The sequence below is a fragment of the Eriocheir sinensis genome, chromosome 39 (genome assembly GCF_024679095.1).
Source record: "Eriocheir sinensis breed Jianghai 21 chromosome 39, ASM2467909v1, whole genome shotgun sequence".
NCBI lineage: Eukaryota > Metazoa > Arthropoda > Malacostraca > Decapoda > Varunidae > Eriocheir > Eriocheir sinensis.
In genome coordinates, this window is record NC_066547.1 from 3,973,103 (window position 1) to 3,989,423 (window position 16,321).

At 42.1% G+C, this 16,321-nt stretch overlaps 2 protein-coding genes across 23 annotated transcripts in view; one reads left to right on the forward strand and one right to left on the reverse strand.

Annotated features, from left to right (window-relative positions):
* LOC127008894 (uncharacterized) overlaps window positions 1–9,854 on the reverse strand; it is a 28,477-nt gene extending 18,623 nt beyond the window's left edge. For 2 of the 3 annotated variants that reach the window (XM_050881371.1, XM_050881368.1), the window contains exons 1-2: window positions 9,604–9,854; window positions 492–604 (exon numbers count right to left, since the gene is read on the reverse strand). In XM_050881371.1, coding sequence (XP_050737328.1) covers window positions 492–604; window positions 9,604–9,854 — 364 coding nt within the window. The remainder of the gene's footprint in view (window positions 1–491; window positions 605–9,603) is intronic. The other variant, XM_050881370.1, reaches the window with a different exon arrangement.
* Window positions 9,855–13,041: 3,187 nt separating this feature from the next.
* The window catches only part of LOC127008889 (intersectin-1-like), a 64,412-nt gene continuing 61,132 nt past the window's right edge, over window positions 13,042–16,321 (forward strand). For all 20 annotated transcript variants that reach the window (XM_050881346.1, XM_050881347.1, XM_050881349.1 and 17 more), the window contains exons 1-3: window positions 13,042–13,197; window positions 14,358–14,512; window positions 14,935–15,110. In XM_050881346.1, coding sequence (XP_050737303.1) covers window positions 14,358–14,512; window positions 14,935–15,110 — 331 coding nt within the window. In that variant the 5' untranslated portion in view covers window positions 13,042–13,197. The remainder of the gene's footprint in view (window positions 13,198–14,357; window positions 14,513–14,934; window positions 15,111–16,321) is intronic.

Here is a 16,321-nt window from a genome sequence, read left to right on the forward strand (position 1 = left end):
AGGAAACAGAGGAAGAAAACCATGATACACACACAAAAAAGTATAAAAGTAATAAAGAAAAATGTAAAAAGAAAAATCATGTCCCTCAGAAGTTAGATAATAAACGAAAACAGACAAAAATTGATAATAAAAGAATAGGATATAAAAAAGTGATAAAAAATTAATAAACGAAAAGAATGAGACCAAAAAAATAATAGTAAAAGAAAAGGAAATAAAATAAAAGAAACATAACATAAAAAATGGTGATAAAATAATATTCCGTAGACAAAAATATAAAGAGTAAATGAAAAAGGGAAATAGCTCGCAGAATGAACTCTCAGGTGAAGGGGAAGGTGAGACTCATTAGTTAATCGGCGAAAATAAGACCAAAAATAACAACAACAAAAATGAAGAAAAAAAATAATAAAAACACCCCTAAAAAGAAAAGGCAAATGAAAGTAAAATACCTCGCCAAATGAACTCTCAGGTAAGGTCAAGGTGAGACTCATTACCTGTGGGTGTGGTTGAGGCCGCCGCCGCCGCCCCCGCCAGCACCGCGAACAGCATCCATGAGGCCGCCCGCGACCCGCCCATCTCGCCCACGACCATCCGACTCGACGCCCTGTTGGAAAGGCGGAAGGGAGAGAGAGAGAAAGAAATAACGTTAACATTCTTGAGTCGTTGATAAAAGTTGATACGAATTGTTTGTTTGTTTGTTTGTGGTGGTGGTGGTTGTGGTTGGGGTAAGAAGTGGTAGTGTTTAGTGTGGTGGTGGTTCTCTGGAGACGTGGTGGTGGTGATGGTGGCGTCGTAAGGGAATGGTGATGATGGTGGTGGTGATGGAGGTGGTTATGTAGTGGTAATGGTGGTGGTGATGGTGATGATGGTGGTGGTGGTGATGGTGGTGGTGATGGTGATGATGGTGGTGGTGATGGTGATGATGGTGGTGGTGGCAATACTGGTGTTGGTGATAATTGGTGATGGTCGCAGTGGTGGTTGAGGCAATATTGGTTTTGGTGGTGGTATTGGTGTTGGCGCTGGTGTTGGTGTTGGTGTTGGTGGTGTTGCTAGAAGTGTTACCTGTGCTCTTTCACCTGCCTCGTCCGTGGGTCTCCCATGGCGACCTGACCTTCTGGTTATTGAACGATTCTGTCCTTCCCTCGGCCTTCCTCCCCGCCCCTCACCTCCCCCACCCACTCACATTCACTCACACTTTCTCTCTCTCTCTCTCTCTCTCTCTGTTTATATTTGTTTCTCTTTTTTCTTTCTTTTCACTTCCTCCTCTTTCTCTTTCTCTTTGTCCTTGTTCCGTGTCCTTGATCTTGTCCTTTTTCATTTCTTCTCCTTTTTCTTTTTCTTTCTCGTCCTCTTTCTCTCTTTCTCTCCAGCAGGTCGCCTAATGTCGCCTCTCCGTCATCCCTCTCTCTCTGAACACGCACACACCTTTCCTCCGTCCCTCGGCAGGCCACTTAGTGTACGGGTAATGCAATGTAATGGGTGACCTGCCGGCTGGTGATTAGGCTGCCACGTCTCGGCCAGGAGGGGGAGCGAGGGAGCGGAGGTGATAAACAAGAGCAGATCCCAGGCTTAATCAGAAGGAACTGCAGTGCTGAGAGGCAGGGATTAAGGAATAGAGGGGAAAGGGAAAGGGGTTGCAAGAGGGGACGTTCGTTTGTGTTTATGGTATAGAGAAAACGAACGTAGTAGATTCAAAAGGATAAATAAGTGCAGGATCCAAGGCTTAATAAGAAAGACCTGCAGTATGGAGAGGAAGGGATTAAGGAATAGAGGGTGAACGAAGGGAAAGGGGAAGGTCTTGCATAAGGGAAAGTGTGTTCACGTTCACGGTATAGAAAAAAACGAACGTAGTAGATTCAAAAGGATAAATAAGTGCAGAATCCGAGGCTTAATAAGAAAGACCTGCAGTATGGAGAGGAAGGGATTAAGGAATAGAGGGTGAACGAGGGGAAAGGGGTGAGGGGAAGGAAGTTCGAGTATACAGTATAGAAAAACGACGACAGAAGAATAAACAAGAGCAGGATCCGAAGCTTAATAAGAAAGAACTGCAGTGTGGAGGGGAAGGGGTAAATGAATGGAATGGACGAAGGAAAAAGGGGTGAGAAGTGCGTTCGAGTTTACAAGTATAGAAAAAGCAACAACATACAAGCGTTTTTTTTATAGATTCAGAAAGATAAACAAGAGCAGGATCTGAGGCTTATAGGAAGAAGCAGCAGTGTGGAGAGAAAGGGTTAACTGGATAGAGGGGAACGAAGGAAAGGGGTTGAAGTGCGTTAGTCTTAGAGTAAAAAACAAAACACACATGGTTTATAGATTCAAGAAGATAAACAAGAGCAGGATCTGAAGCTTATAGAAAGAGACTGCAGTGTGGAGAGAAAGGGATCAAAACAGATAGAGGGGGATGAAGGAAAGGGGCTGAAGTGCGTTAGTGTTTACAGTAGAGAGAAAAACAACATACACGCGTTCTTTATAGATTCAGAAAGATAAACAAGGGCAGGATCTGAGGCTTATAGGAAGAAACTGCATTGTGGAAAGGAAAGGGTTAACTGAATAGAGGGGAACGAGGGGAGTTGTAAAGGGAAAAGTGCCTATTTACGTTATAAAAAAAAAAACCCGAACACATACACCGTTTTTATAGATTCAGAATGAGTATATATAAACCTGAAGGCCATGTCCCGGATGCGTGTTCCGTATGGCATACATCAAATATGAGACCACCACCGGGCGATGAATAAAACATATGTCAGGGGATGTAAAAGGAGGAAGGAGAGAGAGAAAACCGATTGAAGTATGAAGCAACTCCCCCTTTAACTTCAGAATGTAAGCCGCTGGAAAGACGAAAAGGGGAAAGGGGGAGAGAGAATGGGGGGGTTGTAAGAGGGGGGAAGGGGGGGCGGCAGGCTATTCCAGCGCTCCCAAGAGGAATGAACGAGACAAGAAGCCGAAGTTAACTTATCAGACTTGGAGGTCGGGAAAGTAAAAGTGAGAGAGAGAGAGAGAGAGAGAGAGAGAGAGAGAGAGAGAGAGAGAGAGAGAGAGAGAGAGAGAGAGAGAGAGAGAGAGAGAGAGAGAGAGAGAGAGAGAGAGAATAAAAGTCAGATAGATTGATACAGACAGACAGACAGACAGACATACAGATGGGCATAAAGGCAGAAAATGAAACAAACTGAGACAGACAGAAGTAAAAATAGACATAAAAAAACAAGACAGATAGACAGAAACAGACATACAAACAGACATAGAACGGACATAGCCAGAGAGAGACGGAGACAGACAGACGCAGACAGACCCAGACAGACAGACGACCTTCACCGACAAAAATAAATCCGGTCAAACTGAATCCCATAAAAAAAAACATGCAGGCAGCGCAGCGGACAGAAAATATCAGTAACGACATTTTATTTTTACTCAAGCGGACGAACATACCAGACAGAAAGAAAAAATGGAACGTCGAATTTATATTATTTTACCATCGAGCATATGACTGGGCACTACACGGCTTCCTCTTCCTGATAATTTATGCACTACCCGGAGAAGTGAAATTGTACAGGAGCAGTGATTAGTGGGTTTTTTTGTCTTTTTTTTTTTTTTGTGTGTGTGGGGGGGTCTTGAAGTGTTGCCTTTACCGTACAAAATGTCTGTGTGTGAAACTAATCATAAATATTACCTCACGAAAACAAAATTATGTCACTGAGGAACATGATAAAAAAAACACTTAAAGCAAAAGAAATAATCAGTGACTTGCTTTCCCTTTCATTCGTATACATAACTGGAAGAAAAAAACTACATCGTATTGAACTCACGAAAAAAGAAAGAATATCACAGGAAAACATTAAAATACTCGAAAGAAAATGGTCAGTAACTTGCCTTCCTCTGCATTCGCGTATGTACTTAATAAAATATATGTATAGCAAGGGAAGGGACATATATTTAGTTAGTACAGCGGCGTTATGATCGATTCCGTACACACACACACACACACACACACACACACACACCACATCCTGTCTGCATACATCCATTTACCCGAATTTTTTATCCTTTCCTCTCTCTCCTCTCTCTTACACCAACATTATTACCTTTCATAACACACACACACACACACACACACACACACACACGCACACACTATTTTTCCCTCCCCCTTTGCATAGATACGTACACGGCTCAATCAACACACATACATAGCCGCTAGACACATCATAACACGTACCCTTATAAATGTGTGTGTGTGTGTGTGTGTGTGTGTGTGTGTGTGTGTGTCGCCGTGGAAACTGTGTGAAGGGCCTGTCATTACGTCATTATAACGCGTCATCTTCCTTCTCGCTTTTTTTTTCTCTCTCTTCCTTTCAGCGCTTCTCTCTCTCTCTCTCTCTCTCTCTCTCTCTCTTCACTCGACTCACTCAGCTTGATTCACCTCTTTTAGGCTAATGGATCTTGGTTGCTTACACTCTTGCTTGTCTGAACTTGTCTGGACTTGTTTGGACTTGTTTGAACTTGTTCCTCGCTTCGCTCGATCGTCTCCCTCTACTTGAGTTCATTTCTTTTGTGTTTGCTTGTTTTGTTTCGTCGTCTGAGTGTGTGTGTGTGTGTGTGTGTGTGTGTGTGTGTTTCGTTCTTTCTAGGGAGGCTGATCCGGTATATGAGGTTTTTATGTGTCTGCTAATCCGTCTGTGTGTGTGTGTGTGTGTGTGTGTGTGTGTGTCAGTCCATTTGTCTCGTCTGATTGTTAGTTATTAGTCTATCTGTTTGTCTGATTTTTACCATATATTTTTTCCCTTTTCTCCTTTTTTTTTTCTTTCATATCAGCTTCCTATTTTTCTCTCCCTCCCTCTGTCTATCCACCCATCCATCTATCTATCTATCTATCTGTATCTATCTATCTATCTATCTATCTATCTATCTATTTTTACATTCGGCCAAACCTCTAAAAAAAATTACAACCATGAAACATTAAAAAAACTTTCAAATGATCAAACGAGGCCACAAACAGCTTCACACAACACAATCCTCAGCTTCACCATCAAATACTCCTCGTAAGAAGCATATAACATTAAAATCTACATAACCTTCTCTTTATATATAGTTCTGGTCAGACCACGTACGTACCAAAACCACCTCTGCGAGAAAAGGGAAAATAAACAAACATTGCTAAGTCTTTTTTAAGCCGCCCAGTGTCAGCTCAGAGATCATGCTGTCTGTTTCCTGGCTAGACAAGTTGGTCCCTTCCCTGAGCGCCTGAAACACCAACAAGAAAACAAGTGAAGAGCGAAATAGAATCAAATTTATGTCTTGAGAACATCCTCCTCTATACGATACACCTAACCTATATAGCAAGACGAAGAAGTGAGAAACGGATGGAAGAGGAGAAAGGGAAATGCTCGAGGAAAGGAGGAGGAGGGATACAATAGGATACGGTGTTAGGGAAAAGTATAGAGAAAGGGAAGGAGGGAAAAGATTGAGGGGAGGAGGAGGAGGAGGGATGCAATAGGATACGGTGTTAGGGAAAAGTATACAGAAAGGGAAGGAGGGAAAAGATTGAGGGGAGGAGGAGGAGGTGGAGGAGGAGGAGGGCGAGGGATGCAATAGGATAGGGGAAGGGAAAAGAATAGAGAAAGGGAAGGAGGGAAAAGATTGAGGAGAGGAGGAGGAGGAGGGATGCAATAGGATAGGGGAAGGGAAAAGTATAGAGAAAGGGAAGGAGGGAAAAGATTGAGGAGAGGAGGAGGAGAAGGAGGAGGGCGAGGGATGCAATAGGATAGGGGAAGGGAAAAGTATAGAGAAAGGGAAGGAGGGAAAAGATTGAGGAGAGGAGGAGGAGGAGGAGGAGGGCGAAGATGCGATAGGATACGGGAAGGGAAAAAAGTATATAAGTGTTGCGTTGTTAGTTCCTTCTTCCCTGAGCGCCAGAGATCACTAGAAAAGAGGAAGGAATCAAATATCTTGCCTTGAGAATATGCTCCTTCGCGTCAGAGCAGTCGAAGATGTGTTTTTGTTTTTTTTATGTATACTCGAATGCAGAGAAAAGCAAGTCCTCCTTTCTTTCACCTTTTTTCCTCTTTGTTTCCTTTCTACTCCCTTCCTTTTCTTCCTTTCCTTCTTTCTCCTCTTTCTCTCCCTTCTTTCTCCTCTTTCCTCTTCTTTTCCTTTCTGCTCCCTTCCTTTCCTTCTTCCTCCTCTTTCTCTCCCTTCTTTCTTCTCTTTCCTCTTCTTTTCCTTTCTCCTCCCTTCCTTTTCTTCCTTTCCTTCTTTCTCCTCTTTCTCTCCCTTCTTTCTCCTCTTTCCTCTTATTTTCCTCTCTGATCCCTTCCTTTTCTTCCTTTCCTTCTTTCTCTTTTTTCTTTCCTTTCTTCTTATCGCCTTTCCTCTCACGACATATCATTCCTTTCCCTGAACTGTTTCCTTTCTAAGCTGCAAGTGGAAAAGGAGGGTTACAAAAACGTACTGAAGAAAAAAAGTGAAACGATCGTAAGTGCACATTTCAAGGGGTGGAGAGTATGGGGCGGCTATTCATACTTCATTACATATCATTCCTCTCCCCTTTTCAGCATCCTTTTACGCGGCAAGTGGAAGAGAAAGGTTACAAAAACGCACTGATGAAAAAAAAAGGGAAACGACCGTAGGCGCATATTTCAAGAGAGGAGAAGCATGAGGCGTTTTTCAAGGAGAGAGGGTGAGTGGGAGACGGCGTGGGGAGAGGTAGGGATGGAGAGAGCATGGTTGGGGGAGGTGGAACTTGGGTGGAAGGCGGAAGATAAATGATGCAGATACAGCGGAGAGTCGGAACAGAAAAGGTGAAACAGACGAAGGTTTTTAAGATTCATGCTGGAAAGAGTGAGAGAGACTGATGGAAGGCGTAGATAAAGAGGAGGAGGAGGAGGAGGAGGAGGAGGAGGTAGAGAGCAAGGAGAAAATAACCCTTAGAGCAACTTTTTATTTTACTTTACTTTTTTCTCGCGTCTAAAAGGGAAAAGAGGAAGAGAATAAAGGACTTGAGTACGACTTTTTACTTAACTTTCTCGCATCAAAAGAACGAAAAGAAGAAGAGAATAAAGGACTTGAGTACGACTTTTTACTTTACTTTTTCTCGCATCAAAAGAGGGAAAAGAAGACGAAAATAAAGGACTTCAGTACGACTTTTTACTTTACTTTTTCTCGTATCAAAAGAGGGAAAAGAAGAAGAAAGTAAAGGACTCGAATACGACTTTTTACTTTACTTTACTTTTTCTCGCATCAAAAAAGGGAAAAGAAGAAGAAAATAAAGGACTCTAGTACAACTTTTTACTTAACTTTCTCGCATCAAAAGAAGGAAAAAAGGAAAAGGAGTAAAGAAACAAAAGGAAGGCAGATCAGGAAATTGCATAGAAAGAAAACGAGAGTGAAAGGAAAGATAAGAAAGATAACAGCAAGATAAGGAAATGAAGGTTAATGCGGTTTTTTCTTTATTTAACTTTTACTTTTTCCTTCCTTTCCTTTCCTTCCCTTATTTTTCTTCCCTTCTCTCCCCTTCCTTTCTCTTCCCTTCCTTTCCTTTCCCTTAATTCTTTTCTCTTCTTTTCCCTTCCATTTTCTTTCCTTCCCTTCCTTTCCTTTCCTTTCCTTTCCCTTAATTCTCTTCTCTTCTTTTCCCTTCCATTTCCTTTCCTTCCCTTCTCTTCCCTTCCCTTCCGTTCATATTCTTCCTTTTCCTCTTTCCTCTAAAGGTGGGAAAAGAGGAAAAGAAGAAAATTAAAGGAAAGCAAGGCAGGAAATTGAACAGAAAAGAAACAAGAATGAAAGAAAAAAGAAAAGAAAGTGAGGATGATGATGATGATAATGATGAAAAAAGTATATAGACAGAAATAGTTAAGAAAAAAAGGAGGGAAAGAATAAAGAAGAAGAAGAAAAGAAAAGAAAGACAGAAGATTGAACAGAAAGAAAAACAGGAATGAAAGCAAAGAACAGCAAGTAGTTAAAGCTGATGATGATGATAATAATGATGATGAAAAACGAATATAGACAGAAATAAAATAAAAAAAGATAAAAACATGAGAAAGGATTGAAGTGAAATTGAAATGAAAGAGACATGAGTGAAGGGAACGGTGAAGAGGATGCAAATGATGATGATAGGATAATAACAGGACGAAGAAAACGATCCAAAGAAACGAGAGAGAGAGAGAGAGAGAGAGAGAGAGAGAGAGAGAGAGAGAGAGAGAGAGAGAGAGAGAGAGAGAGAGAGAGAGAGAGAGAGAGAGAGAGAGAGAGAGAGAGAGAGAGAGAGAGAAGGAAATTGAGGAAATGGAAAGGAAAGGAAAGGAAAGAAAAGAGGAGAGAGAGAGAGAGAGAGAGAGAGAGAGAGAGAGAGAGAGAGAGAGAGAGAGAGAGAGAGAGAGAGAGAGAGAGAGAAGGAAATTGAAAGAATGGAAAGGAAAGGAAAGGAGCAAAAAGGAAAGGAAATGGAAGGAAAGAAAAGAGGAGAGAGAGAGAGAGAGAGAGAGAGAGAGAGAGAGAGAGAGAGAGAGAGAGAGAGAGAACTTAAAGAACAACACACATTATACGAAGCTTTGCAATTAACCTGTCTGAAGCCACACCTTGCAGCACAGGTAACATCACTCCTCTCTCTCACACACCCTCAGAAACCACCCGCTGCCCGATATACCATTAACAAACAAACAAACAAACGTGTATTTACCTCAGTCGTAAAAATGATAAATGGGGCCATTATATTTATTTTTCTTGTCTTTCTTTACTCCATATAGACTTTCTTGGTTACCAGTAATAATAATAAGCATAATAATAATAATAAGAAGAAGAATGGGAGTAAGAATAAATGATAACTTTCTGTATTTTTTTTATAGTAAAGGAAGCATCTCATGGGCTAAAAAAAAAGTAATGCAAAAAAAAAAATCCGCTAATCTCTACCCTTAAAAAAAAAAGTTAGAAATGTGGCCAAACGAGAGGTCAATTTCGAAAGGAGAAAAGAAAGTATACATCAAAAATTCCTAGTCAGATATCTATTTTTTTCCTTGTCACGTATTTCATTTTCGGGGTTTGGCTCTTTCATCCGGCGAAGGTTAAAGGCTTTCGAAGATTCTCTGAGGGCAATCAAGATGGTAATTGAGGCTGTTGAGGCCGGACAGGTAATGAGTTAAAGCTACACTGCTTGAAGGCTGATACTTGACCTTCAGAGAGAGAGAGAGAGAGAGAGAGAGAGAGAGAGAGAGAGAGAGAGAGAGAGAGAGAGAGAGAGAGAGAGAGAGAGAGAGAGAGAGATATTCTTTATATTTATATTTATATTGAGCTGCAAACAAAACATAAACAACGATGGAATACACTTACGAAGCCTTTATCCGATGAGAGAGAGAGAGAGAGAGAGAGAGAGAGAGAGAGAGAGAGAGAGAGAGAGAGAGAGAGAGAGAGAGAGAGAGTTTTTATCTATATATTTTGTATTAAACTCTTCAAACGATACATTAACAACGATAAAATACACTTACGAAGCCTTTATCCAATGAGAGAGAGAGAGAGAGAGAGAGAGAGAGAGAGAGAGAGAGAGAGAGAGAGAGAGAGAGAGAGTCAAACATTAAACCTATATCGAAGAAGAACGTACCATTATAACCAACCACCTACCTAAAAGAACTAACGCGTGTCACCCTCTCCTTCGCAGCTGCCGGTCCTGCCTGACACCACTTGCACAGGACGCCCGAAGTGAGGCAGCGAGCGACTTCGATGTGAGAGGACCTGAGGGAGTGGCTGAGGGGAGGCGTTGTCGGGATGCACCACCGTGGCGAACTGCGGCGTCGTAGGGACTGACACTCGTTCTCAGGCGCCGCACCTTCCCTCAGCGGTGGCATCGATCCGGGGGGGGTGTGGCACTCCATAGGGGTGTGGGAGCATGTGGAGGTAGGAGCCTGCCTGGTCATGTTGTTCTTGTCGCTCCCTCATCGCTACCACCTCGTATCTGATTTCCCCTCTTCCTCCTCCCTCTTTCCTCCTTCCTTCCCTCAGTCTCTCGCAGTGCCTAGCTATGCGTTGGACAGCGTCGCATAAGAAGGTGGGTTCTTTGTAGTTCGAGTGCCCCCCCAAGACGGACTCTCTCGGACGGGACTTCGCATTGTTGATCGCGCCTCTCTCCGCCCGATATTAGAAAAGGGCGATGATGGATGAGGCTCGTCTGGAGGAAGGCTGGGTTATAGGATTCTCTTGTGTTGTGGTTCTTGGGTTTCTTTCTGCGAGTCTTCCCTTCCTGCTTCACTTCTTCGAGTTGCGTCACTGCTTCTGTCTCCGTCGTTTGCTTCGTTTCATTCATAATTTGCGTGAAAGAAAACGGCGGTGCAATGTACTAGAGAAACCTTAAGTTAATGGTAGGACGAAGGAGGGAGGGAAGGGAAGGATAAGAGAGAGAGAGAGAGAGAGAGAGAGAGAGAGAGAGAGAGAGAGAGAGAGAGAGAGAGAGAGAGCACTATTATACAACTTCCTCGGCAGTCATCCCTTATCAACTCCTAAAGTCGTTCACAATATCAGTTAGTTAACAACTCTATCATCATCATCATTATCACAACCATCAACTTCCTGCCACCAATAAGACCAGCAGCTGTTACTTGAGACTCACGCTGCTCCTCTTTCACCAGATGCATTTCCCTTGTGTTTCCTTCCTTTCTTCCTCCCCTCTTTCCTTTTTTTTCTCTTTCCCTTGGGTGCGTCGAGGGTTCATTCCAGGGATCAATATGACATGTTCGTACCTCGACGTTTAATAAGATTACATTGCTTTTTCTAAGATGTTTTACTCTTACGGAGATTGCAAACTTGATGCTGTGATCGTAAGTAAGGAGAGTGATATACGAGGAAGAAGGGATAGTTTTAATGAGACGCTACAACACTTTTTAATAAGGTTATTCCCACGCGCGAAGGTAAGATCGCAAGTGGGCGTAAGACAGTCCGTATATCCACTTGCATGATTCTATTTTCAATGCTCCGAGGTCACTGCACTTGTCTGTCTAGTTCACTGCACTTGTCTGTCTAGTTCACTGCACTTATCTGATAAACGAATTCTCCACCATCCGTCTCTGAAGTCCAAAGTTCATATTACCTAATCTTTGACCGGGTGACTTTGGGCAGGGCTGCAGAAATCCGTGCATCCTAATAGCCTATTATTTAAAGGTTTCACTGCTCTTCCTGACCCGCTTTCGTGGGCCTTAATTACTGCAGCTCGATCGTAAGTCAAACCAAAGAATTCTGAAGATCGATTTATGTGTCTGCTTAATAAAGGCATAATCTGACCGATATGACAAAAGTTACTGTCTAACTACCATTTAATCGACTGTAGCCTCATTATTATATGTATCGACGAATTTATTTTATCATATCAGGGGTGGAGGTTGTTATTTTGAGGCTTTATTGAAAGGTTACAGGCTTCGGGGACCATTAATCAGGCTGTTCCTAGTGGTGGTAGCGATGCAGCGTTCCTCTCTGGTGATGCTGAGCAGGATGAGTGGGATAATCTCGGGTGGGATGCTGGGTCAAAGATGCAGGTAGCCCAATACCATTCTGTTTCAAGTGATGCATTTTATCCTATATCAGACGTGGAGGTAGTCAATTCAATGCTTATTTTCTAGAGTATAGGCTTCAGGGACCAAGAATGAGGCTGTCCGTGATGCTGAGATAAGTGGGATCATCTCGAGGGGATGCAGGGTCGAAGATGAGGGCGGCGCCGTACGTGACAAGGGTTGGTGGCTTCCGCCTCACATCAGCTATTTCTAACGGCCGAAAAAGAGATCAGTCTGGTTCTAATAAGTGTTTTTGTAGGTTCATGGTACAAAAAGAGGGTTCAACTACCACCAGGGTTATTAAACTACCCCTGGAAATGCCCCAAACTCCTACGAAAGTCTTGTGAAATATATAAGCTTGGACACCGAAATGTTTAAGAATACTGCCCTAGGATATGTGATGGGAGGCTGGAAGGAACGAAAAAGAAAGATGTTATGGTCCAGGGTGACTGAATGAGTGTAATTTGCGGACGGAAGACATTGAATAATCAGGGTTTGTGTGATAGCAATGTTATACAAGATAAAAAAAAATGCATAACCCCTTGGTCCCTCTCGATTCCACAGGACTTTGCATTTTTTTCCTACTTTTCAACATGGGCCACAAGCCTCTATCTTACAATTATTTCTTTTTCTATAGTTTTGATGACAGAATAAGCGAAATAATGTACACAAAACGCCTTTATTGAAACAAAACTGACATTAGTAGGTCGTCTGCTGACAGAACACGGCGAAAGTAAGCGAGCCACCACGTCTGGACTAAAAAAAACACAAGATCATTTATTACAAGCGTTGTGCCGATACAAAAATGTGTCGACTTGGATATAGTATCTTAAAGTAACATGAACAGCTCGTCTGCAGTCAGAAGAAGGAAACAAATTAATAAGAAGCAGTATTGGTATTCATTCACGAAACGCCCCCAGCCGCCGCCATCTCTCCATCATTTTAACTAACTTTGAATTTACCGAAAACCATGGAAACGAGTATTTATATTTCTTCATTTCTTCACTTAGATAGAATAGGGTCTGTGTAGTCTGAATATCTATGTAAATCTTCACTGTAGATAGGTATATATAGAAGAATATATAGGGTCTGTGGGTCATAAGCATCTTTGTAAATCTTCACTAGGTATACAGAATTAATTAAGGATATATATAGGGTCCGTGGGGCCTGAGTATCTATGTAAATCTTCACTAGCTAGGTATATAGAATTAATTACGGATACAGGGTCTGTGGGGCCTGAGTGTCTATGTAAATCTTCACTAGGTATATATAATTAATCAAGGATATATATAGGGTCTGTGGGGCCTGAGTATCTATGTAAATCTTCACAAAAAAAAATAGAATTAACTACGGATATATATAGGGTCTGTGGGGCCTGAGCATCTATGTAAATTTTTACTAGGTATGTATAATTAATTAAGGATATATATAGGGTCCGTGGGGCCTGAGTATCTATGTAAACCTTCACTAGGTATATAGAATTAATTCAGGATATACATTGGGTCTGTGGGGCCTGAGCATCTATGTAAATCTATGTAGGCAGCTCGAACACTCCCGCCGGGCTGCAGGTCTTGGTCAATAATGGTGTGACAGTCTCCTCGGGGTGATGAGTTAACGTTGATTTCCTCGCCGCGCCGCGCACACACAAGGCCAGGAATCCACCCCACCACACTCCAAGGTACCCGTAATCACTAGAGACTGAAATATTGGCTATAAAATGAAGGGTATGTGTTTAAAACCGGGATATGGGAGGTCACCCCGGCCATTTCCTGGGAGGGTGACCTGTTCTCTGGGGGTCAATTTTACGTTGTTTTGCTGTTTTTCTTGATGTCAGGGTCCTAGTATTGTCTTAGTGTCGTAGTGTTGGTTATCTGGGTAATTTTACTGAGGGATTGTTGGTGTACGGGGCGTGCTAGGCAGGGGTGTGAAGGGGGTGTGTCATGACGGCCGGTACATCACCCCCATGACAGTCTTTGCCGTGTGTTGCCTGTTTTATTCTCCGTCGTAATGTTTTTTGGGGCCCAGGCAGGCTATAGCCCCCTAATGTATTCCATATCGGCCTCAAAATGCCCTTAAGTGCTTATTTCTCAAAAGATTTTGCCCACCTGTGCATCCTGGCTAACTTGCCATCCTCCTCCCCTACCTCACGATCCTATAATGCCATCTAGCCCCCTCCGAAAATCTGCCAAAATTTTGGGCCTGTAATGGGCCAGACACACAGTCCAATGCAGTGTTATTGACAGCGTGCCTAAGCCAAACTAAGGTCTCCTTGATTATCATGTTATCCACTCAGCAGCTGATAAGGATAATACTCTTTTATTGGCACTTCCTGTTTTTGGGGTTTTTCATCCACTGAATTGAGTGTTTTGATGCCACATTTGTTCTGTAATTGAATAATAATCACAATATGCCCAATGCAACATCTTGTGCAAACACAGGGAGTCGAGGGGGGCAGAGCCCCTCCTTTAGGAGGCTACATATATATTAATTTGTCTTTTATTGACCCAAAGGATAGTTAAGGGAATGAAGCACCCCCTGTGAGTAAGAGCTTGAACACTCATCAAATTTTAGCTGTGGCGAGCCGCTGATTTTGGCTGCCGTGGGACGCTATGGGCCAGTCTGGTGCCTGTGGCTGCACAGGGAAGCAAACACATAATTGAATCATTTTATGCCATGGCATATCTATCAATTAGTACAATGAACATTAACCAAAAATAATAATAATCCTCAAAACAATAAATATCTTCAACATTAATTTCATAATATGATATTCACCCCTGCTGGGCTCTATGCTCTTGAGATGAGCACAGAATAAACTGGGAATTTATGTCTCTCTAGATGGCAGACCCGTGGGTGGTAACGCCCGGTGAACGAATAAAGCATGATGAACAATTCAAAACCCTGCGGCCTATTGGGGGCTACATCACAGGGGAACAGGCCAAAGGGTTCTTCCTTCAGTCACGGCTGCCTCCACCTGTCCTTGGCATCATTTGGTAAGTGTCTGCTGTGTTAATATTTTATTGTAAGTTTTATTCTTATGTTCTTATCAGGGTTGTGGAGTCCGAGTTTGGTGTCAAAGTCAAAAAGGATAATGCTTTTCTTTAGCAGCTCAAAAAAGTTCCCTTCATTTACTGTGGCTTCATGGCGAGCAATGATTTAGAAATATTGCTGACACGTGTAAGGATGTATAGAGCTTTTCAAGAATGTTTAGGAAGAAAAATGAGTAGAGTTATTGATTAAATGAATGTATCTTACTTATTTCTTGATTCTACTCAACAAATAATTATCATTCCTTCATCTCAAAGAGGTTTAAACTACGGTACTTACACTTTTCTAGAAATTTGAGGACTGCAGATTACATTTTTTTTGTTTTTTTCACATACTGTTTATTGTTTTATTTTAACTTAACTTCAAGGGCACTTTCTGATGTGGATGGGGATGGAAAAATGGATCTTCATGAGTTCAGCATTGCCTGCAAACTCATCAACTTGAAATTACGAGGATTCACTTTGCCACCCACCCTTCCGGCCTCCCTCAAGCAGTCAGCCTGTGTCGGTGTTGCAGCATCACAGGCCCCAGTTGCAAGTGTGGGTAAGTAAAGGGATAAGGATTGGGATTCTGTGCACCCGGTTGGTGGTTGACTAATGATTAACTGGCTTAAGTGGTTGAATGCTTGGTTGTTGTTTTTTAGAATGGTTTCAGTTGCCAGATAAGCAACTGAAGCAGGCTAATTGTATGATCATAATAGGGGTAATTGGAGCTTCATACCAATATCATCATCTAACAGTATGGGGAAAAATGGTGTCTTCACTTACTTGGGACTAATCTTTTAGGACACTTACCATTAATCTGATGCAACTATGCTTTCCTACACACCATTTTATACACTCATACATATGAAAGTAAATGTTCATGTTTACTGGATCCATCTTTCAGGACACTTACTATTTGAGTTCCCTGTGTATCGGGTCCACATCTGCACTTTGATGTAGGACAAGAGCAAGTCAGTGGAATCTGAAGGGAGGGAGTTGGTAGGGGAAGGGTGCTTGCAGGGAGACTTGCTCGGAGGAACCCCTGGGGATGGCGTTGTAGGGTGGACGAGGCAATGCATATTCCCACACTGATTGAATGATTGATGATCTTGAGTGCTACAACATGAACAAGAATATTGTCTTAAATGGCTCACCAAAACATGCATGCATGCTCATTGTGGAGCTGGTATAAACAAGCCAAGGAGATCAATCATTGTGAATCCAATGTTGAATTTTCATGATAACTATCACCAGACCTGAACCTGTTTTGAGAAGCTTACCAAGAATATGCCTCTTGGATTCAGGCTTTACTGTCCATAACAGGCACTCTAGTTCCCTCATAGCCTTGTGTAGCCACAAACAATTATCATACGGGGCATTTCAATTATTTTTCTTAGCTTTCATGTTTGGCAGAGGTAGCTGTTCTCATCTTCATATATTGCTTTATCTTTTGTTTTTGGATAAACCAAGGCAGGTTTAACTGTGGCAAGGTCAGATTGATGATAAAAATATATCTTTACAAAAGATGATAGTTAAAGCACAGGTGCTCAGGAACAAAAGATGATTGTTAAAGCACAGGCGCTCAGGTGGTAGGAGTTCTGAATTGTTTTTCATGAAAGACTACGTGGGAGTCAGAAGGGTAAGCTGCAGTCCCCTCACTTAAAATACCTAAATATTCAACATGTTCAGGGGAGGCCATAAAAATTGTCTTTTTGAGAAAAGTAAAAAATCAACTTTCCCATTAAAATTTTTCTTAAACCAGCCAGCATT